Below are 25454 nucleotides of genomic sequence, written 5' to 3'. Positions count from 1 at the left end.
ATGATTGTTTATTGTACACTTATTACATTTCTTCAAAGATAATACAGGTTAGGAAAGGGTGGAATAAGAGAGCAGGATCAGATAGCCGGGAGCAGTTGGGCTTAGGACCTTGATTACTCTGTTAGTCCCAGGATTTGAACCCATGTTCATGTACATTCAGAGCCCCAACCTGTTAACGTAGGGGAGACTGAGGACGGTTCAACAAGGGACGGGTGCAACAAGTCTTATTTCTCCAGTTAGAAACATGCTAGAGTGATGATACTCATACTGCAAAAGCTCAGTTAGGCCCTCTCTCCACCAGAGAAAAACTATACAGTTTAATCATCTGCTGCTGCATTTATACTTATTTATACTGCAAAATTTTATACATTTATACATTTATACTGTATAAATGCTATATTTATACTGCAAAAATAACTGTTTTGAAGGTATGAAAGTAATTTTTGACTTACTGTCCATACTTACTGTCCATAGCTTTTATTTAAATTAAATTAACAACTTGTTACAATTGTCCCCAATCCAACCAGCCATATTGAAATAGACTACATATCATTACCTTTTAACATTTTTAGTTCAGAATCAGCACATTTTTTTCAGTTTAAGTCCGAAGTATACTGCTATTCTTATACTGTATAATTCTTATACTGTATAATTCTTAACTGTAGTTTATGGATCTAAAAATAGAAATAATATTCAGTTTTTTTCCAGTATGCCAAGAGTGAGAGGGTATGCCAGAGGGGTTCCCCTCGAAATTTTGGAACAAGCTTCAAATGTAATTAGGAATGAGGGCAGGACAGTCAGGGCAGTCGCCAAAAAACAAAAAAAAGCAAAAAAAAAAGAATAACAAAAAAGACTATGACGCAGAGAAGTATAAAGAAAACAAAGAGAATCTGAAGAGGAACATGATTTCTGCATCGTGTGTCTTGAAGGCTATTCAAACTCCAGGGAAGTGTGGCTGCAGTGTTGGATGTGCAGATCCTGGGCAGATAAAGCCTGCACAGTAGCCCCATGTTTAATACCAGTTAACCAGGCTTCATTAAAATACACTATTTTTCAAACGGGCAGTATGCAAGTCTCACCAAATTATATTTTTATATACTCAAACAAACGTGTTGGTGTTATCAAATTTATCTGTATATCCATAACTCCATAACTGCTTATGCAATACAGGTTCGCAGTGAGCCTGTCCCAAAAAACACAGGACACAAGTCGGGGAAGACCCATTAGGGGGCGATAAGCCGGGGTCCTGCCGTCTGTGTGAGACCCAGACGGCCACAAAGCAACCTACTGTAATGCTTGTCCTTGATACGAATAATTAACTCTAAGTTGTTCAAGTTCAGCTGTAATTCACCAATTAGCAATTACTCACTATGTAGTTAGAAGCGATCGTTTCCTTACATACACACACATTTGTTCATTTGTATGTTTTTAGCTGAAATACTCATTTTAAGTAAACGATACACCAAAAGAATTCTGAAACACCAGAAGGACTCCAACCAGAAGAATGACCCAAGACACACAGGTGAAATAAATATTTTTTATTACCATTACCACTCTATAAAGGGCCAGTTGTCCAGACACTTGATCTCCTGTGTAAACTTAACTGGTCCTCACCATCAGATGAGGTGTTGGGTATTTAATCAAAAACAAGTCCTGTCATTTCTTGCAGCTTTTTTTTATCATGCATAAAATCTTAATCTTAAAAAAAGAAAATAATTATATTAAAAAAAATATGCGTACCACTGATATACAGATTTGATATAAACAGGCTTATTGGTCACAAACCAAATAATTATAAACATGGCTTCTTATACAATAGATAAAGAGAACAAGGTGGAGGATATACGTTCGGAACCAGTTAAGTGTTACCGCTTCTTTACTTTTAAAAAAAGTCTCGTAAGTTTCTACATTTTGTACATTTTTTTTCTCCCTACCCACCCCCCAGTAAAAGTCATACAGCCAGAATGCTTGGGCATTTTGGGTGCAGTGTCCTGGGAGCAGGCAGTGTGGTGGACACCATATACACGCGCACACACACATACACTTGCACACATGCACACGCAAACACAGAAATCCTCAAAAGTGCACTCAGGACTCTGCAGCAGAAGCAGTCATGGCATTGTGGTATTAAAAGTACTGACTGAACTATATTTGTATGTGCTGTATGTTTCTGCTTAAAGGCATTGAAGCTCATGGGGAGGGCTGCAGCGCCCCGCCCCCCTTTCTCATCATCATTTAAGTGCTTTATACAAACACCTTGCTACTACAATAACAGCCCTAAGCTAAGTCAGATTCAAGTGAAAGAGCAGAAGGCATCTGAAGTATCGTGGGTGTACATTGCCAGCAGGAGCTGAGGGTTTAGGATGATACATTCCTGATATTTCCAACAGCAGAGCTCCCAGAATGCACTGCTCTGCTGCCTCCGAGCCCGAACGAAAAAAGGAGGCACACAAAGATCCCTGTCCATTCTGGAACGGGCTCTTTCACATGAAGCGGTAACGCATAGTCGCTCAGAAACTACACAACACACTTGTACATGCCAGCATACTCAGCAATTATTACATCAGTGTACAAATCATATTCCTCAAAAATGTGCAAAGGGCCAACATTTAAAAAAAAAAATCTGTACATACAACAATAGTTAAATCAACAAAAAAAAAAAATAATTCATACTGTGATTTGATGTTTTCGCCTGTAAAATATCTATCCTCCAATGTTGTAAATCAATTATTCAAACCATTTAAAGCTCCATGTTACTTAAGCTGTACCAGGAGGGCAGAAGCACATCACCCTTTGCTACTGTGACAACAGCAGTGTTTTTCTAAGCAAAAGCTACAAGACGAGGTAAGGATCAACTAACCTGCTTTGAAGTTAGCTTGACTAGCAATGTTTTATGACCAATACTGACAGGTCACTTTGGGGTTTTCATGATGTCATAAGTCAAGTATGCAAATTGAGGTGCCTTTTTAAATGTGTACCAGATAAAATTTGAACTCTTTATACCTTCAAAAAAGGCAAACAAATCTAAAAGCCTTTTGAAATATAATTTTAAAGTTAACACAAGAAAACCACTTAAACCCTGCTCTCTGGTCAAATGAAACATGCTGTCTGCCCTGCCAACTCCTAAGATGATTAAAACTTCCAGCTTTTTCAATAACCAAGGAATGGACAGTACCGTCAGCTGAAAAGGACGGGTCAGGACTGCAACATTGAAAAGTGCAATATGTACCATAAAAAAAAAACAAAAAAAAAACAGAATAATTACAAAAATGCGCAACCCATAGGCACTATGACAATCACAAAATGGATCTGTATGATTTACAGCATGGGAGGGCAGATAACTTTATTTCTTATGTGCGAAATAGTAATTATTTAATAGCTTACTTTTTTTAAAACTTAAGGTTGTGACTGTAATGGTACCTTCAAACCTAAAGTGGTACAGAGCTAGGAGACCATTCCCCCAACCAGACCCTATATACACAAAAGACCACAGAATTGGCAGAACTCAGGACTGAGGTCTTTCTTTAAAAAAAAAAAAAAAGAAAAAAAAAACAAACACCTGCAAATGAGTATTTACAAATGTCTTGTGTTTTTAAAGTTACATTTTGTTTCTCCGATAGGAGAAGGGATTGATTGTAATTAGCACTTTGTGTCTCTACAACTTCGACCCAGGACACTGAGTGCAGAAATCTTACTAATCACTATTCATATTTATAGTGAAATAATAGAATAACAAGAATAAGGGCCTTGGTAATAACAGTACTGATAAGTCTAGTGATTGGCACTGTTGAAATATAAGCAAGGTGAGAGACAACCTGGTTGCTTCCTACCCAATACTGGCTTTCGTGACCAGATCTATTTAAATCAACCCAAACTTCACTGCAGAGGATTTGTCTGCAGGTACATACCATACATATGTGTGAAAGAACATCTGTTGCCTTGTTAGAATAGGGCTTCATAATGACAGGCCTATGCGATGCTGTGCAAGCACCAAGACCCCTGCTGCTCGGCTCCAAAACAAGTGGAGTCTCACACTACCAGCAGTTCTGGATGCCACCCTTTGTTTACCGAGACACGGCTACACTTCTCTGGATTTTTAAGAGGCATCCAGTCATTCCGCCCCCCCTCTAACTAGATATTGGTGGATCACAAAGGAAGGCAGGAGAGCCACGCTTACATCCTGTCATCTCGGGAAGGAGCTGCAATGACTCCCAGGCAGAGGGCCATGCAGATAAATGCACGATATCTACACGAATGTTTAGTAAACTTTGCAAAAGGCTGTTTTCCAGAAAGTTACAATGCAAATACAGCCTTAAAGTAGCAGACAGAGAAGACAGTTTACAAAACTGATGGCAATGATGAACAGAGCTTAAAATATCACACAACATGTACTATTCAAGTTATAGGACATTTGTGGTTGTAAGGTTTAAATTTTTTAGTAACTTATAAGTCTATGTTGACAGAATTCCTCACATCCAAATGTAAGCAGCTCTCAGAAGTCAAAATGTTAGGTCCACTGGTACGTTTCAGAATCAAACCAGATTGTCTCTCTCAGCTCCGACAGATCCAGAGTACTACTGGATTAAAAAGACAAATATCAACTCCACAAGATAGATATACATATATAAAAAAAATAAAATAACTACAAAGACTTCTGTCTTTTTGTCTTTACGGGCACTTACCCAACAGTGAAATTAAGGTGCAATGTTTTCACTCAGTCTATTTCCAGAACTGTAAGAGCAAACAGACACAGGTGAAACCCTGATAGTTCTAAGTGTTTTCCGTATTTTTTTTTCCTTTTTAAACAAAAGACTTGGAGAGGATGGGGAAGGCAGATACACAGAGGGGGATCAGGGTCTGGGTCTGCAAAGGATCTGGGTCAGGGCTTCGAGGGAGGAACTACTGCACGAAGATGTGACGCAGCAGCTCCTCCGCAGCCGGTCGCTGCTTGGTCTCCACGAATATGCGCTTGAGAAAGTCACGGCAGTGGTCTGACACGTGTGCTGGCAGCACAGGGTTCGTGGGCTGAGTGGCAATTTTAAATATGGCCGCCATCGCTTCAAACTCCGCCCAGGGCGGGCGTTGTGTGAGCATCTCCACCACTGTGCAGCCCACACTCCTAGACAAAGGATGGAGATGGGGAAAAAAAATGAGAACCAAACAACCAAGCCAACAAGAGCGTATAAGGATTCAGGGTTGGAATGTCTCCCTACCAGATATCTGCCTTTCGGCCATACCCCTCTCCACTAATCACTTCTGGGCTCATCCAGTAAGGAGTGCCTGTGACAGACTTGATCCCCGTCCCAGAAAGGCAGATTGTCTGTAGGCGTCTGCTTGCCCCAAAATCACCTAGTTTCACATTTCCAGCAGAGTCTCGCAGGATGTTGGCCCCTAAGAAGAGTACCATGATCATTCCATTCAAAGAAGCCTACATTTCCCAGCATTCAGTTCTCCCAGCAGTGTTTTCCCACTAATCCCTATCAATTTTCCACCAATTCCTAAAACCCAACCGTAACTGAAGGTTCAACCATTTTGCCATGAAGCTGACCTTTAATATCTCTATGGACAATCATGTTGCTGTGCAGGTAAGACACCCCCTCCAGGATCTGTCGCGTGTACTTCCGGGTGACGTTTTCTGTCAAGGCACCATAGGACTTCAACTGGTCCTTAATGGAGCCCTGAAGAGAAGAGAAGACATTGGTGATAAAAAGTGACCAGAAGGTTATTAAAAACTTCATAATGACCTCCATAAACAGTCCAGAGCTCCAGAAGAAGCACTCTTATCAATATGCAATATGCAACGTGCAATATGGACGTTTGTGTGGATGCACATCTCTCACCCCAGGCATGTACTCCATGAAGATGGACAGCGTTTTCTCCTGTGTGTCTCGCAGACAGCCATAATACTGCACAATCCTCTCATGGAACAAGTTCTTCAACAGCTGGATCTCACATTCCAAAGCGCTCACCTCCTACAGGTAAACAAGCAATTACATGCACAGTCACAGAAGCACAGATATACACACAGCAAGATATCTTCCCTGTGTAAACTAGCAGATACAAATTATCTGGTTTTTCCAATAATAAATACCCTAAGAATACAAGATGTAATACTATAAGCATATTCATATTTTAAAGACATAATAAAAATAGCCGAACATAATGTTAGATAAAAATAAGATATTCCAGGCATACATGTAAATGGCTATTCAGAAAAAAAAGGACTTACCTTGCTAGTTTCTGGGCTGTCTGGGTCAAACTGGACCTGTTTGACGGCCAGTTCACGGCCCGTGTCGGCATCGTAGCAGAGGTAGACGCGGCCGAACGCACCCTGACCCAGCAGCTTCCCCAGCCGCCAGTTAGTAGGGGCACGTGGTGCTGCGGGCAGAGGAGAGGAGCGGCGTCAGCTAAGGAGGGAGGGAAGGAGGGAGGGAGGGCACCCCACCGCAATCGCAAGACAGCGTCACCTACAGCGGCTCGGCGGGCTGATGTCCATGACGGAGAGCATGGCATTGGCCTCGATGTCGCTCCCCCGGCGGCGCCGGGCTGCCTCCTCCAGCTCGGGGGTGAAGATGCTGCTGCCGCTGCTGGTGCTCAGCGACTGCTCCGTGGGGCTGAAGCTCACCGGCGAGCGGAAGCTGTGGCCCTGGTTGCGTCGAGCCCGGGGAAATGTCTTCCGGCCTGGGAGAGGCACAAAACCAGGAAACCGAGTCAGTTCACATTTATCTAACAGGGCTTTGTGAGAGCAGATCCCACCAGCACTGCTGTTTTGTTCAAAAATGACCAAATAAGTTACTATATTTCGGCTCATGGGAGTTTTATTTACACAAACATTGAGGGCCGAATGATAAATGATTGGTTCAGAGAGATACCCAATGAGATTGGAGAGGAGGTGGCTCCAAGCAACTAGAGGAGGCAGGACCAGCCAAGCAGATGTCTTGGCCTCAACCCCCCCTGGTAGCTTGGACCCACCTGCTCTCCAATCTGATTTGTTCAGAGAGATAACCAATCATTTGTTCTGCCATCAGAAACTTTTTGCAAAACCCACAAGTTATACTTACTAAATATACACAGTAAACATTCACTATTTACTATGGTTTAAATCCAACAAAGGAAGCTACCAACATATTGTGCAATGCCCCTACTTCAGTAAACTTTGCCAAATTATTTTAATTACATTAAATGTTTTTTTTTATAAGAGCATCCAAACAGCAGTGCTCTGGTTGGACAGGCTGCCTGTGCAGTGAGGATACAAGTAGCTCAATGATCACCACAAAAGCTGTGTATACAGTCAGGTTATACCATCGCTGTAGTCCGGGTGACCAAAAGAGATGTGGTAACGCCGGGGGTATGTGCCGCCTTTTCCAGTCTTCTCAAAAACAGGGATGTCATAATCTGGAAACACAAAGAGGAGAGAAATCTTTAACACATTCATTAATGCAGAGATGATGAAGGCCTACTGCTCTGAACCCCAGCAGATTGTCACCACCCACCTGCAAACTCCTGATGGTTGTCGGGGTAACTCTGGGCCCGGGGCATGCGGGTTTTGGGGTAAGTGTCACTGCAAGGAGAGGCATGATCATCAGCTAATCACCCAGCAAGTGCAACCTGTTAAAGTGTGTGGCCTGCATGTCCCACCTGTCCAGGGGGCTGTCGAGGGAGGGACAGCTCCCAGAGGCCGAGTTCTCAGGGCTGCTCATGGACAGGGGATCCAGCATCTAGAGCGGAGAGACATAAACCATAACTGTTAGCTCAGGGAATGGTGGTGAGTGTAGCAGTGGTGAGGCCGCCCTGCTGATCCCCACTACCCCCTGCCGGCCCCGCTCACCTGGTCCATGCTCTCAGGGATGAACTCGCCCTCGCTGTTGATGCTGGTGAAGGAGCCGTTGCGAGCCACCTGCTGCAGGGCGTCAGGGATGTATCCTGGGGGAGGCGAGCTTCGGTCACTCGAATGTGATCCCGCTGCAGAAGCAGAATAAAGGGGCAACTCAACTAAACATCCAAGTTCACATGGACACATTTTTTTTTGCACATTTATAATACAGACGGTGAAGTCACTGCACATTGGCAGTATTTTTTCAATCTCAAAACTTGGTTTCCAGATTCTTTGGCTTCTATCAATATCACAGGGTCCACCTTCTTCCACGAGTCTAAAACATGTCAAATGCTCCTACGAAATTACTAAGAAATTACTCTGTTAGAACTTGTTTCATTGTTGTGCTTATTTAACAAACACCTCACCAGTTAAGGTCATCATGTTTTTCTTGTCTGTTCCCCTGAAAACTGTGTTGTCCAGGTTCTCAAAGGCAGGCAAGAGCCCCATGTTTCCAGTGGTGCTCTGAGTGAAGCATTGTGAAACACACTTTAAGTACCACTGCACATCACAATGAAAGGCCAAACTAGTGCAGTAAAACCTTGTTCACTTACGTTTACATCATGATTTACTTTCTTTCATATCATTCTATTTCATTCTAAAGAATATAAAGTAATAACATGACAGAGGTAAATGAAACCTTAGGGTGCACACAATGCAAACAAGCAGTAATATGACTGGAAATCAAAATGATTAAAATATGAGCAAATAAGAGTAAAAGCAATGTAGAAGGTAAGGGAAGTGGACAGGCTCTAACCTGTAAGGAGGAGTGCAGAACCAGCAAGATCTTTAGACTCTTCATGTGTACACTGCGATCCAGCAACTCCACCGCCTTGTCCAAGTCGTCTTGTGTGGACAATGGGATGACCAGCTATTCAGGGATTTCCAGATCAGAAAATAAAGGGAGGAAGACACAGGACCACTGAGAGAAAGTCACGCATTGGTTCTTTAAAAAGAAAAATAATAATTTCAACCATGCAGTGAAGTTTCCCATGCAGATCCTGAGAGGACCTACCTCGTTGTTGGTGTAGTGCAGGTCCATGGCCTGACCAAAGGCAACCTTGGCCTTAAACTGCAGGTCATCCAGCTTGACGGGTCGAGGGAACTGCAAAATCCTTTGCAACGAAAGGAAAGGTAGATGGGTACTCCATCACATCCGTTGCATCAGTCTCAGAACAGCTACGGCTTCCAAAAAAACGTTTTCCGGCTCCTCTTACCTCTTCTCACCTCTGTACTCAAACTTCACCCGCACATCATTCTACAAAAACAGAAAGTCCATTTCAAATTTAGGCAGTATGCAATAATGGCAAGCTTTACTGACTGTTTACTTACTCATCTAATGTTAATTTGGTACTAAAATTGTGCCATTTTAATTTTACGGAGTCTATTAATTCACCACTGTAGTAATGAAATTATTGTGCATATAATTATTATTTAACTACAACTACTTCGAGTTTTTGCACACAGCAGCTACGTTATTCATCAGGTTTGTGGGACCACAGAGGACTGTGGTCCAGTAATAAAATCAGCATTACAGCAAAGGTAATTACGAGGACTACAGGTGAGTGAGATGTGGGGGTTTGCTGGATTTCCACGTTGGCAATCAAAGGTGAACCCAGACCTGATTCTTGGGCGAGGAGGCTTTAGGCTTCCCCAGGTCTGCAAGAGACAGAGCAGGGCGGCTGGAGCGGTGCAGCTCAGCCAGATCCTGCATGATCGAGTTCAATGCCTCATCTGTGGGGATCACATGAAATCAGTGGTGCCAAAGTTTAAACATCATACAGTGTCATAAATAATGCAGCACACCGGCCACAGCACCCGACAAACACGCTTATGCAATTAACGGCATGAAGCTGAACGGTGAAGCTGAAGCTGAACAGTGAAGCTGAGTGATGACACTTACCCATCGCGCTACTTTATTGACCCAGGAGCCCAGAGCAGGGGATTCTCCCTTCAGAAGGGGATCCTTACTCCTTAAGGAGAGAAGAATGGATTGGTTTTAACAGTTAAATAAATGGCCATGTTCTGCACATTAAACCCTTCTATACATTTGTTTATTCGGCAGAAACTTTTGTCCATAGTGATGTACAATGCAACACAACAAACATACATTTGTTAAGGGGTCAACTTGGCATAACTGAAGCTAGGCTGAGCTGCCAATGAATGCTCAGGTACAAGAGCATACAAGTGCAAGCAGTACTGGAAGACGTTCTAGAAAGGTAATGTGTTTTCCTAATTAACTCTCGATATCACGAAAGAATAAATGCATGTGAAATTAAATTCACCTGCTATGGGTGTTGCACAAGACTTATTTAAGACTTATGGTCAATTTGGTAAGAATCCTATCCGGTTATAAATCATTATATGCTGTTATAAACGATCAGAACTTTAAGGGTAACCTTTCACACAGTTAGCATACATGTCAAAGTACAGCAATCAAATAATGAACAAAAAATACAGCAAATAACACAATCACCGCTGTAAGCAGCTCTAAAATATTTCCAAACTGCACTGACAAGTTAAAAACAGAAAAATGAGAAGAGGTTCACTCCAGCAACATCATAACCCAAGATGGTTTCTCAAAAACAAGGGTTTCAGTCCTTCAGTGTATGTAATTCCCCATGGAGCACAGTGAGTCTGGCAGAGAATTCAGTCTGATTACATACCATCATCACATGCTACATCTCTCCAAGGTTCAAGTACTCCACATTCCTGCCAGACAGCACAGTTTGATGTCTTAATTCCCATTGGTTGTGCAATGTTATCCTCCTAGACTGCCAAATAACTTATTAACCACAAGGTATTTGTGATCGAGATTCTTTCTGCGTAAAATTAGAAGAATCTAGCTCTTCTTCACAACCAGTTCTGTACATCTCCTTATCCATGACCAATTCATCTTTTGCCAGGGCCACAGTATCTGTATCCTGGCCAACATCTATAATAGTGCAACTAGACTGTTCAAGCTGTGCAGGATGTAAGCATTTTAAGTATTTGGTCTTGCACATAGCATCTACAAGTCTGATTCCTCAGTTCACTACAAATTACAGCTTGCATCTTATTTAAAACCTTAATTCCTGACCATAGTGTGGTGTTGACATAAAACTACAATACGCTAAGAATGTCGTATGCAACTACATAGTCTACATAGACAATTATCTGTGCCGTTACTCGTGTGAATCAGCTTTAATATTATACCATCCATGATATCATTGTTGTAGTAAGTACATTTTTGAGCTCTTTTTATTTTATTATAACCAAGGTCTCTTTGATATTACGATACACTAATGTGTATTTGGATTTGAATCTGTTTCATTTCTAAGATATTACTTACATGCATTGTTTTACGCCTTATGGGAATCTTTATGCATATTTCGGTCAGCTAAATTATCAAAATGAATCGTATTTCGAACACAGTTTGTCATTTAGCCATTTTCAAATCGTTAGATACTACGCGAAGGTGTAATTTTTCCAAAATGTTGTGAACTTGAGTTATTGTACCGATTTCAGGATGATCTCAGCATCATTACAGTTCTCGACAATACCCATAATCGATATGGAATACACGACTAATTATTCCAAAATATATACATTTAATATTGCATTTCACTGTCGTTTCGCCATTAGCATTTAAGCGAAATCTACAGCAGACGCACACCATATAAAAGTAGATATACAAACTTTAAAATGACTTAGTTTTAGTAAACTCTGCATTAGCAACATTATTACTCTAAATTAAAGATATTGCAGTTTGAACACAGGACGATGACATTAATCTCTTATTGTAAAAAAAAAATTACTACTAGCTAGCTAATAGCTGTGGGTGTCGCTGACAAATTAACCAGCATGCGTCTCTATAGGTCTTTTAAAACAATCTTTACTATTTACGTGTCAATTTTAAAGAACTACCATATAATGTGAAAGCAATTTCTTGTTCGTAATATTAAGTGATTCGATAACTGTTTTGTCCGCTGATGTTGACATGCCGCTGCATCAATGCTAGCCTGTGAAACTAGATTTTCATTTTTAGTACTGATACTATGGTAGCTATATAGAATCCAGCAAAAAAGCCGTACGCGTACCTATGGCATATATTGTCTGAAATGTTTAATTTGCTTTGCTTACCCGGGCAGATTATTTCCGTTTACTTCCTCATTCACAGGGCCGGCTGCTAGAGCCTCGGCCCTGATGATGGGCGCCTTACAGCCGCAGAGTTCAGGGTCCGGCTCTAACTTGCACTGGAGTCCGAGGCTGCTGCACACTCGGCGTTTCTAGGCGCAGGCCACACTTCCTTCCATGCGATCTGATGCTTTATCTGCTCTTACTGTTATAGTCGGGGGCTGCGCCTAACGGTGTCTTATCCCTGCCAATACGAATCTGTGTACAGAAAATTAGTCTCCCAAAAAGAAAGCAAAAATGTCTTGTTTGATACTTGCTATTCCACGTATCCACCCCCCAGATTAACGCAACAGACAGTTCCGAATAGGAGTACAGTATTTTGACGTTGAGTCGTCATGTGACTTATTTCCCGGAAGACATCTTTTTACGACTGCTTGAATAGACTGCCTTCTACTTCTGAGTGATTAAAATCCCTGACGATTTCATGGTAATTTGCCAGAAATTTCACACGTTGTAATAATGTTCATTTAGTACGCACGTACTTATGATAGAACATATCCTGACATCTACCTTTTTAAATAATAACTTCAATACACAGTGTCACATTCGTAGTATTTTAAGAGTGACAAAACTATATCATGATATCAGGCATAAAACAGACGTTTGCATTATGTTGTGTTCACAGCGCCACTACAAAGGGCACATATGCTCAATATATAATGTATTACTTTGCCGAAATATTCTAAAATAGATCTAGTAACCAGAAATGACAAATTTATATTTTCAAATTAAAACTATATAATGACAGACATGTGGACCACTGAAATGCATACTCTTTCTAACACCTTTACGGTATAAACGTTAACAGTATATCATCTCACAGTCAGGATGGAAACAGACTAAAATATAGCATAGTGTTTTTCATTCATTGTAAAAAATACAATTATAATGTTTTATGGCGCTGGTGTCTCCTTTTATGCCAGAAAATGTATATTTCATATGCTTGAATGACTGATTCAATATATTACCAGAATATTTTGCATGTATTGCTTGACATGGCTCTGTGGTATACAGTTTGCAATATATTTTCAATATTATGACGTGTACATCCCAGATTAATTGCTCATAAATTAATTGTTGTAAATTATTTTAAAAATATACGTGAGTCCACATTCTATAGGATTTTATATAATGTTATAGTCCACAAATAAATAAAGCACTAAATTATAATTTCATTAAAGTCACTAATGGCAGATTCTTAATATACTTTACTACAATATACCAACCTGCTAAATTTCGAATTGTTGGATTAATGGCTAGATATCACTAGGATGAACAACAGATATTTTCCCACTTCATCTAGTCATTAATAAATGCTTATAGATCACCTTTACTAATTAGAGATAATAAAATATATGGGGTATTCATGAAACCTTTGAACGTTAAGAAAATAGTGGAAAGCATGTCCCCTCAATCACGGCCCACAATCAAAATATTAAATAAAGTCTCTGCATCCATCAGCCCTTATCCAATACAGATGCGGCAAGACTGCAGCCTATCCCATGGGGCACAGCGTCGGAGGCAGATGGTTATTGTAGTCCACACGGACGCTAGGTCTCTAGCGCTCATTTCCGCTCCGTACGTGTGGAGTATGCGCAGTGGAAGTTTCCGGGTCCGCGGATGGGACTGCGCTGTGTTCCGTCAGAAGGTTTCGGGCTGCTCGTTTTCGGTTTATTGCGCATGAAAAATGGTAGCTGCCAGTTAGTGGCTTCATTATAACAGAAGTAGGGTCTAGTGGAGGAGTTTCAAAGTATCGTTACCTCATATTTATTAATTTATTTGATCTGAAATTATGGTAAAAAAAGACAAAGGTGATCGGGGTAAGACTTTTGATGATTAATATTACCAAGCTGAAACTCTGAACTTGTACCTAGCAATAACAGTGGTGTAACGTTTATTGTTTATTCTGTTGGATTATTTTTCATTCGAATCATTTATTCACCATATTATCTGCTGACAGTGCTAAAAACGAATTACGTATTTTCATATACAGCATAGAAACTCGCATACCGGTGTTGAAGACCTAAGTTCTAGCTCAGTGGTTACAGTAATATGATTTGACATTTGTATACCATGGAAATGAATTCAATGAAGTTCCCATGAGGATATGTATGGTTATTACATATGTCTCTTATTCTATTAAATGTTTTTAAAATCTTCGCTTTGTTATGTGCGAGTATCATTACACATAGGTGAACCTTTATGGTATTATTCACGGTAATTAAAATAGTTTTAAGAAAATATTTTTGCACATTTATCTGCATAATTTAAAAAAAAAAAAAATTGAATCTAAATGTGAATCTACTCCTGTGTAGGACTGAGCTCTATACTCCCCACATACCTGCCTTTTTTTTTTTAGACAAATGTAAGTGGGCTTTCTCCTTGTGTTGGATAAGCATGTGCTTATTCACTCTGTGTAGTTTAAGTCAAAATTTTATAACATTCAATGCTCATTGTGGCATTACACTGTTTTAGCCAGTATGTTTAGCACTGGTGAGGAGCACTACTTAACCTTCCCGCGTTTGGATTGTGAAATTCTGTGCATTTTTACACACAGTGACTTGACATGTATACCTTCACAGAGAAGAAGAAGGCGAAGAAACGCCCCTATGAAGATGAGGAGGAAGAGGAGGAGCCAATGGGCAGCGAGTCCCAGGAGGCCATCCCTACAGCTGCTGGGAAGCAAGTAGATGAATCCAGCACCAAGTTGGACGAGTATGGAGCCAAGGATTATCGCCTGCAGATGTTTCTAAAAAATGACCATTGCTCTCGTCCGCTCTGGGTGGTATGTAAAAAGAACCTACTATGGTGTGTGTTACTTTTTAGTTTCCTCATAATCCTAAAAATCACAGCTGCCTTCATTAATACTCTCAGGTATAAATTATCTAAATGGTATTGACAACCATGTTAAATACCAGTCAGTTGTAATTATTGTCTAAAAGAGGTGGTTTAGTGGAGTAAAAGTGCCATCTGGAAAATTATTTTATTAAGTGAAACGTAACTGTCACATTTGAATATTTAGCAGACTCGTATGTCCAAATCGATGTACAATAGAGGAGCATGATCAGACAGTCCCTGGTGGGATTAAGGGTCTTGCCCAAGGATCCAGTATTGATATCACTTCTAGCCACAGGATTTGAACTGATAACCTTCCCATCACAGGGACAGTTCTAACATGCAAAACCACACACCCGACTGTGAAATACGTTTAAGTGAAATTGTTTTTATTCTGTGTAATTATGGTTACTGTAAGATTCTCTACTCTTTCCTAAATTATTTAAAGCTTTTCCTTATCTGCCACATAGGCTCCAGATGGCCACATCTTCTTGGAAGCCTTCTCACCAGTTTACAGATACGCCCAGGATTTCCTGGTGGCAATTGCAGAGCCAGTGTGCCGCCCCACACACATCCACGAGTACAAGCTGACCGCCTACTCCCTGTATGCCGCTGTCAGTGTGGGTTTGCAGACTGGTGACATCATTGAGTACCTGCAGAAGCTTAGCAAGACCTCTGTGCCTGATGGAATCGTGCAGTTCATCAAGGTGAGTGGATGTTCTTGGGCAAGTGGGGAGACAAAAAATATTCTCTGCCAGGTAAACGGGCTTTTTAATGCCAAATATTCTTTAATATTAAGTAATATCTTTCTCCCTTTCAGCTATGCACTGTAAGCTATGGAAAAGTGAAACTTGTCCTCAAGCATAATAGGTAAGTTTCTCACAGGAATGGCAACATTGGTTCTCAGACTAGAGAGACAAGTGTCTCTGGGGCAGTTTACTTTTTGCTTGTCTGTTACTACTGTTTCAACAATAAGATGTGCTTGACCTTCTAGACCTAATGTTTTTTTTGCATGTAACAGGTACTTTGTGGAGAGCACGTTTCCTGACGTTATTCAGCGCCTTCTGCAGGACAGCGTCATCCGAGATTGTCGCCTTCGTACTGCAGAAGGGGGTGAAACTGAACTCATTACGGAGGTCATTTCAAACAAATCTGCGGTGCGTACACCCTCGACAGTGACGTCAGCGCAGAGAAATGCACAGAGCAGCAGAGACATTAGTACAGCAGCAATGTGTGCTGATATTTTCCACCCACTCTAATTTGATATTGTAATGAATTACTTTTTCCCCTCTTATTCCAGATTTCAAAGTCAGTTGCCGATGGTGCAGGTCCTTCCACGTCCCAGCTGCCAGAGGGCCAAAGCTCAGGTGTGGAGGTGCCTGAGGATATATTCACCTACTATGAGCAGATGGACAAGGAAGAGGAGGAGGAAGAGGAGACTCAAACTGTATCATTTGAGATTAGACAGGTGAAGTTTTACTAAAAAAGATGTCAAAAAAAAAGATGAACATGGGGGTAGTTTATGAATCCAAAGAGGTGGGTTCAGGCTGGATTGTCGTTCATTTTCCCCGTCTGTTGTACATTTTGTATTCTTTTGCTTCTCTTGCCACGTTTAGGAGATGATTGAGGAGCTGCAGAAACGCTGCATCCAGCTGGAGTACCCTCTCCTAGCGGAGTATGACTTCCGCAATGACACGGTGAACCCGGACATTAACATGGACCTGAAGCCCACAGCCGTTCTGAGACCCTACCAGGAAAAGAGTCTGCGTAAGATGTTTGGCAACGGCAGAGCCCGCTCAGGGGTCATCGTGCTGCCTTGTGGTGAGTGAGCACTCTCCAGACACAGAGGCAGTGAGACGGCGGAACAGTAGAGCTGCAAAACTCTGTGATTTATTCTTTTTTTCTTTTTTAGATTTTATTAGAATTTGACACATTGTAATCATTTTTACAGGCTTTAAAAAGACATTAAAGATGTTGTCTAAGTATTTTTAGTAACGTTTCTATGTTCTTCAAATTGGAAGATATAGGAAGGAATGATTTATTTATGTGTTGGTGTAGTTTCGGCATTGAAACTGATGTTTTATCTACCATAACTATGAAATATGTTTGCTAGTAAAAAGTTTATATGGTTCATTTTAATCAGTTTTTAAGTTTCTAGTGTCTCACATGTTGGCTTAGCGATGCTGTGAATGTTAGTAATTCTGTTAACTGGAGCCTGCTGGTCCTGGGTGCTTCTCAGGTGCGGGGAAGTCCCTGGTGGGGGTAACAGCGGCCTGCACAGTGAGGAAGCGCTGCCTCGTCCTGGGAAATTCCTCGGTGTCGGTGGAGCAGTGGAAGGCACAGTTCAAGATGTGGTCCACCATTGATGACAGCCAGATATGCCGCTTTACATCCGATGCCAAGGACAAACCCATAGGCTGTTCGGTGGCTATCAGTACCTACTCCATGTTGGGCCACACCACTAAGCGCTCCTGGGAGGCAGAACGGGTCATGGAGTGGATGCGTAACCAGGAGTGGGGCCTCATCATCCTGGACGAGGTCCACACCATACCAGGTTGGTTTTGTCCCCGTTGTGTTGCTTTTCGCAGGTTTCCCATACCTCATTTTTAGGTCCCATCCAACATGCATCTCTTTGCAGCCCGGATGTTCCGGCGGGTGCTGACGATCGTTCAAGCTCACTGCAAGCTGGGCCTCACTGCCACACTGGTTCGAGAGGACGACAAGATCGTGGACCTTAACTTCCTGATCGGCCCCAAGCTGTATGAAGCCAACTGGATGGAGCTGCAGAACAATGGCTACATTGCAAAAGTCCAGTGTGCAGAGGTGCGTCCAAGGCGATGGTCTCAGTTTTAGTATAACTCAAAGTCCAGAGCTGGGATTACCTCAAAGTTAATTGTATAAAGCACACACGCTTGAGGTTTTTAGTAGAGTTAACAGGCAGTGTATCGCATTCTGTCTGCTGATCGTTAGCCCCATCATTTCCTCCCTTCCATTTTCTTCCAGGTTTGGTGTCCAATGTCCCCTGAATTTTACCGGGAATACGTATCTATTAAGACGAAGAAGCGGATCCTGCTGTACACAATGAACCCCAACAAGTTCCGCGCCTGCCAGTTCCTTATCCGCTACCATGAGCGCCGCAACGACAAGATCATCGTCTTCGCCGACAACGTCTTCGCCCTCAAAGAATATGCCATTCGGCTTAACAAGTAAGCTTCCCCATGAGCTTTATTTCCACCCAGTACTCCACCCCCTGAGTATCATCTCTAATCCAAACATCACGCTATTTCTCAAGGCCGTACATCTATGGACCCACCTCCCAGGGAGAGCGAATGCAGATTCTGCAGAACTTCAAACACAATCCCAAGATCAACACTATCTTCATCTCCAAGGTAGCTACCTCATCTTCCTGCCCAAAGCAATGCCATGACCCACATATCCTTCAGTGAATTTCAGTGATATCAAATGTTTTACTAAGAGCCCTATAAACAGCTCTGGGGCTTCTGTAAGTTAAATTAATTTCATGTTCCTGTTATGATCTGATGACTTTGTTTAGCCCCAAAAAGTGAAAAGTTACAGGAATTTATGATTGTGGAAATGTAACCATACTGATAGAATTTGTCCCTTTAGTGATACCATAGCTTGCACACAGGGTTGGTGAACCTGGCAAGGTTTCCCTGTTAGTGAGTAGCCTAGGTTTACATGATTTTATCTGGCGAGGGATCTACTGCCACAGTAGCGCAAACTTTGTTATGCTGTTATCCATTCATTCTTGTGTTTAATTGGTAATTTGTGCAGCATATTGAATGTATTGTCGGGTAATTCCATGTTTGTTATCTTGAATATCTTTTCACTTTGATAGGAAGCAGTATGGCTGGTTACATCCTTCATGAAGGATGTAAAATGTTTGCTTCATTTGTGTGTTTTGATATGGTTTTCACGGTGCCTCAAGGCGCTACGGGATTTTATGCTACTGCTGCGCTTTCATGTCACGGTACAGTGATTAACAAAAAAATAAAAAGATATCAAGGCACCTGTCAAGAATCTCCTATTGGTCTACAAGGGCTGTTCCAGTCACTTTTACTTTCACCATGTTAAAGCCCTGAGGACGAGGCAAAAAGTGGTTGTCTAGAGATCTCCTGCATAAATATGTGCCCTCATCTCCATGTCAGGTTGGAGACACTTCGTTTGACCTTCCTGAAGCGAATGTGCTGATACAGATCTCATCGCACGGTGGATCACGCAGACAGGAGGCCCAGAGGTTAGGCAGAGTGCTTCGTGCAAAGAAAGGTAACCGTGCTGATGACACACTCAGCTCTGTTATTTCTTCCATATGGTTCCTTTCCTGATACCTGTTTTGTTCCCGACCTTGTTCCTCTTAGGTATGGTGGCAGAAGAATACAACGCCTACTTCTACTCACTGGTCTCTCAAGACACGCAGGAAATGTCCTATTCTACCAAGAGACAGAGGTTTCTAGTGGACCAGGGCTACAGTTTCAAGGTTGGTTCAGGACATACAAGAATATTTACATGGCACAATAGCCCTTTCATCTGTCCCTGGTTGGATGGAGGTTTGGATCCCAGCTGTTGTTCTCCCCATGCAGTTAATTTCATTGGTCTCTTTAAATTGCCTGTTGTTGAAGGTGGAAGTGTGTGCATGCCCTGCCTAGAGTCTACCCCTGCCTAGAGTCTACCCCTGCCTAGAGTCTACCCCTGCCTAGAGTCTACCCCTGCCTAGAGTCTACCCCTGCCTAGAGTCTACCCCTGCCTAGAGTCTACCCCTGCCTAGAGTCTACCCCTGCCTAGAGTCTACCCCTGCCTAGAGTCTACCCCTGCCTAGAGTCTACCCCTGCCTAGAGTCTACCCCTGCCTAGAGTCTACCCCTGCCTTGTGCTCAGTGCTGTCCTGAATCTCCGGGATAAGAGTTTTGAAGATGAATGTATGCATAATCCAGCATCTCAGTATTCAAGAACAGAGTTTACTCCCTTTTTGCTTCTGCTTTTTTTCTAGGTAATCACAAAGATGGCAGGTATGGAGGATGAGGATCTCATGTTTTCCACCAAGGAGGAACAGCAGCAACTCCTGCAGAAGGTTCTGGCCGCATCCGACCTGGATGCTGAGGAAGAGGTCGTTGCGGGTGAATCCAGCGGGAGGCTACAGGTATGCTGAGTGACCTTATTCCATTTTGTTTTATGTTGTGAATGTAAGGATGTGGTACTGAGCTGGTCAGGCATGAAATCACTGCAGTAGCTAATCAATAGAGGTAATGGAGATTTGACACACTTGAGACTTTTTTTCGTTGTAGGTGTGTGCAACTGCTATTCTGCGGCTGCTGATGCGCGTTTGTCTGACTCTAAGCCACTCTGACTGCCTCCCTTCCAGTTCTCTCGTCGCCCTGGCACCATGAGTTCCATGTCGGGTGCAGATGACACAGTCTACATGGAGTACCACTCCGCACGCAGCAGCAAGAACTCCATCAGCAAGAACATACACCCTCTGTTCAAGCGCTTCAGGAAGTAGACCGCACTGAAAGCCTTCTGGGACAGAATGCGTAGGCAAACTCCTCCGCAAAGCAGTGCAGGGGAGCCTTAATCGAGGACACAGTAGGGAAGTTAATTATTGGATGACATGCAACCCTCAAATCCACCTACAGTTTAGAGTGGATTTGTTTCAGAGCTAATGGTGGGAGATGAGCAGTGCAGAGCCTGGATTCATCCAGGATATAACACCATGTCTCTCTTTTTTTTCTTTTCATGTGGCGTTATTTAAAAAATGGTTAGAACATTGAAATCCTGGTTTTGTAAATTTTCTATTTCTCAATGTGGTTTGCATTGGCATAAATGTATCACTTGCCCCATGGGTAAGGTAGTATCACAATATTAATATTAAATAGCAGACCGTTCCGTGCATCCCCCCCCGCCCCCCCAGCGACTACAGAAGCACACGCTGCGTTAAGCAGTGCTTCGGTACTTACAATGCAGTATGTTCAATGGTGCTCAGTGTGCTTGTTACGGCTATGAGTTTTTAGTTGTTACACTTGCGTTCACTGGGTTGTCTAGATGGGGTTGTCTCTTACCAAGCTAATCCTGCTCAGGCAAACATGGTCCTGGGGCAGTTATAATGGGGGGAATGAGAAATACCATAAGTGACTGACGAGAGATGTTTCTCTGGAGCAGAGCTACAGAATAGTGTGTTACCTGTTTACACAAATGTGTATATTGCAATATCAGCAATGGGAATTCATGTAAAATATTAAATTGAGTTTTGTGTTTCATTGAGTATATAGTGGATGACTCATTTCTGAGGGATATTCACTCATTCACTCTGCTTAATGAAGAGGCCCAGGTAAAAGCCAGTGGTTTTCCACAAACCCTAGTGACACACCATAGATTTGCCTTGCCATGTAACAGCCTGGACAGCGACGTCTATCTTCAAAGCTGCACTGGCACAGAGCCGTCCTCCAAATCCTCCTTAATCTTCCCCATATCCTGATTCATCCTGTCTGCAGTAGGCCCCAGAGAGACAAGTAAATGTCCAAATGTCCCTCTGCTTCCTAAGTCCCCCCACATCTCCTAACTCCTACTGTTCCCAATATTACAGAAGGTAGTACTGCGGAGCCCCGGTGCTTTGCTGTTATAATGTTACGTGTCAGCTGGAGGATACCGAGCGCCATGACCAACCTGCGAAGAGGTGAGGCTGTCAACAAGTAATGAAAAGGTTCCTTAAAGAACAGTTATATAATTACAACAACAAATGTCAAAGGTTGTCTTGTCTTGCTGTAAGGAATCCTATTTATACCATATCACAAATTAGTCAAGTTGTTTTAACAATAAGCCGTTGTTCATTATCACTCATCCTGAAGGGATCCTGAGAGCGGTGTTATCTGACACCACTTGTTTCTCCCGTTAAATTAGCACCAATTAAAGTCTAAAGATATACCAAGTAGTGATCTACGGTTGTCGATAAACTTGTCATCTGCCTGGAATATGCAGAGATGTAAGAGCGGGCAACTTTGCATGTGACCGCTGCAATGCCACAGCATAGCAAATGCAGATATCTACACAACCAACAAAGCCTTCCACTTTTCCAGGTTATGGAAAAAGAAACATGGGAAAAAAACATTAAATCTCCTGCTTTCTGAAGTCTTTTGTAGTCTGTGCGCACATGAGGTGTTGGTGTTGGACTGTCTGTCTCCACACAGATTAACATGTCTCTGCTTAGGCATCAAATGTCCGATGCCTGAGATAGATTTTAAATGCTTTCTTCCATTTATGCCAACATCCATGCTTTCCTAACACACGTTATAAATACAAATAGCTGTGCAATGTAATTATTTAGTGTCAGCCTCATGCTCTGCTCAACTGTACAAATGCCTCGTAGCCTTATTCACAGGTTTTAGGCTTCAGGGATAGTTCTTTTACCTGTTACCAGCCTTTGAGTCTTATCAGACAGTACATACAATCCCCACCTGTGCTGGTTAGAATACAGCCAAGCCAAAGGGTGGATAATTCATTGTTCTGTTGTGTAAAATCAAAGTGGGGATGTGGGTAAAAGGGTTTGTTCATGTTTCAACATATGCAGCATAATGTTTAATGCCTTTGCAATGATGGGCAAGAAATGAGGTATTTGCTTGGCAAATTAGACAGTGAGTCATGCTCATCCATTCATTGAGTTTAACCGTAAGTATCAAGACAGTGCAAGGAAGCACAGACCACAAGACAGGGTGTCCCTTTGACAGGATGCTCTTCCTCCATGACACTTCCCACACCCCTCATTAACTGCATGAACTAATGCTAAGGTATTTCATTAGTTTCCAGTTTGATTAGCCACATGCATGAGCGTACACTCTATGTATGTAGGAAAATGAAGAAAAACGAAATGATTAATGATAAGAAAATGAAATAAGACAAAATATAAAAGCATATGTACATATCTGTATATAGATTAGGTAGTGTATGTCATAAAGATGTAAAATGAGGAATGCCTGAAACGGAGGCATTGGCATAAAGTGCATATAACGTGTTAGCTGTCAACAGTCATCATTATGTATATGAACAGCAAAGGGAAGAAACTAGTCCTAGGTCTCTCAGTGTTGGCTTTCTGTTTGCAGTAACGCTTCCCTGGTTACAGCAGGCTGTTGTATCACTCTGTATACAAGCATTTTGAATAAGGCTGTGCCTACAAGAAGGGTTGTTATGGGGGAAAGGTGTCATCAGAGCATTTTTTGTTCTACTATGAACAAACGGGCTCGTGTGATGGAAACTGTGTAATCATCAGAACTGACCACTCAGTTCTGCTCTGTGTGCAATCATACCACCTAGTTGGTAATAATTATCACATGGACACACTAATTTGAAAAAAATGCAAGAATATAGACGAGTTCTTCCAACAGCAGCCCATGACTGACATGTGGCTCTATATGTTGCATACTCAAGCTGTGTTTGACTTGCCCCAGCTTGCTCTTAAGAGACATCATTCTCTGCCATGCGAAAACAAGATATGGCTGAGAAAATCTTCAACCAATCAACAACTGCCAGGACTGGTCATGCTTCATGTCCTTAGAAACATCAAGGCTGACTGTGAAAAAGTTTTCCGTGCCACTGGATCCACCATGTTTCCAGTGCTAAGGTAAACTAATGATTAATGAATTCTGGGAGCGCTAAGCTAAACATGCTAAATAAGCTATAGTAAAATGTGCTGAAAACAAAAATGTATGACTTTTCCTAAACAATTGGCATTTAAAAAATAAGTAAAATCTTTTCCTTTCAGTAAATGAAATAGCAGTAACCAAGGAAGTACCCAGAAACACATTGCTAATCTAAAGTATGTACATTTCAAAAACTTGGAATGTGAATTGACTCCTTATGATAATTGTAAAAATTGTCATTTTTAATGGTCTCCCCCACACAGAAAAATGTTCTCAGTTAAAATTAGGGGCTGGCTAGGCCAGTATTACCACTGCAGCTAGATGAAATGCATGATAACAATGGGCAAGGTCAGTAACGGAAGTGGTAGGAGCGCCACCTACTGAAAAATATGTAGTTAATAACTAAGAGTCGAATTGTTAAAATTGGTTATTTAGTGCCACCATGTGACGAACAGAGTAATTACAGAGGCTTACATTATGACACGTTATAATAATTATCATGTTATCATAGATCATATTTGGAGAATAGAGCTCTATAACGTGTGGGAGACTGTCCCCAGAAAAAACCTTTCATTCTGATTGAACCAAGAAAATATAAATGCATTGCAATGTGTTTCAGTAGCACACAATGTAAGTCAGGATGCTATGAAACAATATTACAGAATTTAGATTCCTATGTTCAGTGTTTTACAGTTTAATTTTAATTTAATTGACTGAATGTCTTTGACCCAAACAGAACTTCAGCTTCTTATAAAGATAAATGTTCTCATATTATTGCACTGAGTTTAACTGAAAACCAAATCACTCTTTTTCTATTTTACCTTTAGTTCTGTATCCATTTTCATCCTTTTCTGTATTGTGTAGTTTGAGTCCTTCATGTGCAAATTCATTTGATTTTTTCCACTGCTATTCATCCTGCTACTTATCTTACTCATAAGCCAGAGTTATCATTAAAAATGCCAAATCTATTCGGGTCACTCTAGACCAAACTGACACTATGTCTTTTTTCAAATTTTTTGGAAGAGACGTTTTCCAGAAACAGATGGGTTCAGTTCAGAGCAATACAGAAGGATACCAGTCAACATGTGGATTAGCTGTGGCACTGGCATCTGTGTGGGCCAGAGGATTGCAGCATTTTGAGTCTCAGTCTAGAACAGGCGAAAGCAAGAGCCACCCTATGTCCCTGCTTGATCATTAAAATAATAATAATAATAACAATCGCAATTTTATGTTCACGTTCCATAAATGATCACAAACACAACTGCTACTTCCACGCTGGTGCACAAATATCAGCTTTGCCAAAAAAGCAAGTATCTTCTATTGTATAGTAGCTTAGGCCCCCTATGCCCTAATAGCTAGTATGTCCCCCTTTAGCTTACTGAAGCTCAACAAGACGTTTCTGAAACCATATATCAATCTCTGAAATCGCTGGCAGAAAGTTTTCCCCACTCTCCAGTGCAGAATTCCTTAAGCTGTGTGATGTTTGAAAGGTGTCTTGCTTACTCAGCCCATTTCAAATCACCCCACACCCCACAAGATTCAGATCCGGGCTTTGACTTGGCTATTCCAGAACTCACCATTTTCCTTCTTCTAAGTCTTTTCTTGGTAGATTTATTGGAATGTTTTGAGTCATTGTTATGTTGTGTGGTTCACCCCCACTTAAACTTCAGCCTCTGGACAGATGATCTCACATTGTCCTCAAGCACCCTCTGATATGATGAAGAATTCATAGTGGATTATATGATGGTGAGCAGGCCAGGTCCTGCTGCAGTAAAACAGCCCCAACCCATGACATTTCCACCCCCATGCTTCACAGTTGGTATGAGGTTCCTTTGCTCAAAATCTGTCTTTGGTAACATGTCCTGTTACTGTGTCCAAATAATCCATTGTTAGATTCATCTGTTCAAAGCACATCATTCCAAAATT

At 41.7% G+C, this 25454-nt stretch overlaps 2 protein-coding genes across 5 annotated transcripts; one reads left to right on the top strand and one right to left on the bottom strand.

Moving 5' to 3' along the window:
• Positions 1 to 1523: 1523 nt before the first annotated feature.
• Positions 1524 to 12385, bottom strand: map3k2 (mitogen-activated protein kinase kinase kinase 2). 3 transcript variants are annotated; one of them, XR_007398210.1, is made up of 18 exons: positions 11996 to 12385; positions 9777 to 9846; positions 9495 to 9607; positions 9091 to 9131; positions 8889 to 8988; positions 8631 to 8744; positions 8242 to 8338; positions 7829 to 7962; positions 7639 to 7718; positions 7494 to 7561; positions 7303 to 7395; positions 6472 to 6681; positions 6230 to 6378; positions 5841 to 5972; positions 5549 to 5678; positions 5214 to 5391; positions 4683 to 5119; positions 1524 to 4577 (listed from the first exon to the last, which is right to left on the bottom strand). XR_007398210.1 is itself a non-coding variant. In XM_049015229.1 (17 exons), the coding sequence occupies exons 2-17, from the start codon at positions 9778 to 9780 to the stop codon at positions 4900 to 4902; spliced, it is 1863 nt and encodes a 620-aa protein (XP_048871186.1). In that variant the 5' UTR covers positions 9781 to 9846; positions 11996 to 12385; the 3' UTR covers positions 1524 to 4899. The 3 variants fall into 3 exon arrangements, 1 of the variants encoding a protein (XP_048871186.1); XR_007398211.1 differs by having other exon boundaries at positions 1524 to 4574; XM_049015229.1 differs by having other exon boundaries at positions 1524 to 5119.
• A 1250-nt stretch (positions 12386 to 13635) lies between these two features.
• Positions 13636 to 21159, top strand: ercc3 (excision repair cross-complementation group 3). 2 transcript variants are annotated; one of them, XM_049024381.1, is made up of 15 exons: positions 13636 to 13869; positions 14632 to 14834; positions 15355 to 15591; positions 15705 to 15754; positions 15906 to 16041; positions 16185 to 16352; positions 16501 to 16705; positions 17124 to 17438; positions 17523 to 17707; positions 17888 to 18090; positions 18177 to 18273; positions 19054 to 19171; positions 19264 to 19382; positions 19892 to 20041; positions 20264 to 21159. In XM_049024381.1, exons 1-15 carry the CDS (start codon positions 13842 to 13844, stop codon positions 20399 to 20401), a joined length of 2352 nt encoding a protein of 783 aa, XP_048880338.1. In that variant the 5' UTR covers positions 13636 to 13841; the 3' UTR covers positions 20402 to 21159. The 2 variants fall into 2 exon arrangements, with proteins under 2 accessions (XP_048880338.1, XP_048880345.1); XM_049024388.1 differs by lacking the exon at positions 13636 to 13869 and having other exon boundaries at positions 14720 to 14857.
• Positions 21160 to 25454: the final 4295 nt, after the last annotated feature.

The sequence above is a fragment of the Brienomyrus brachyistius genome, chromosome 1 (assembly GCF_023856365.1).
Source record: "Brienomyrus brachyistius isolate T26 chromosome 1, BBRACH_0.4, whole genome shotgun sequence".
NCBI classification, from domain to species: Eukaryota; Metazoa; Chordata; class Actinopteri; order Osteoglossiformes; family Mormyridae; genus Brienomyrus; species Brienomyrus brachyistius.
Note: the sequence above shows the minus strand (reverse complement) of the source record. Positions and strands in the feature narration are given on the sequence as shown.

Bases quoted from the DNA above. Each gene is read 5' to 3' on its own strand.
- map3k2 (XM_049015229.1), bottom strand. The intron at 8,339-8,630 runs GTTAGAGCCTGT...TGCTTCACTCAG, and splicing joins TTCTGCACTCCTCCTTACAG to AGCACCACTGGAAACATGGG. The intron at 5,120-5,213 runs GTAGGGAGACAT...TCCTTTGTCTAG, and splicing joins GGCCGAAAGGCAGATATCTG to GAGTGTGGGCTGCACAGTGG.
- ercc3 (XM_049024381.1), top strand. From the start codon at position 13,842: ATGGTAAAAAAAGACAAAGGTGATCGGG. The intron at 15,755-15,905 runs GTAAGTTTCTCA...TGCATGTAACAG, and splicing joins CTTGTCCTCAAGCATAATAG to GTACTTTGTGGAGAGCACGT. The intron at 16,706-17,123 runs GTGAGTGAGCAC...GGTGCTTCTCAG, and splicing joins GGTCATCGTGCTGCCTTGTG to GTGCGGGGAAGTCCCTGGTG.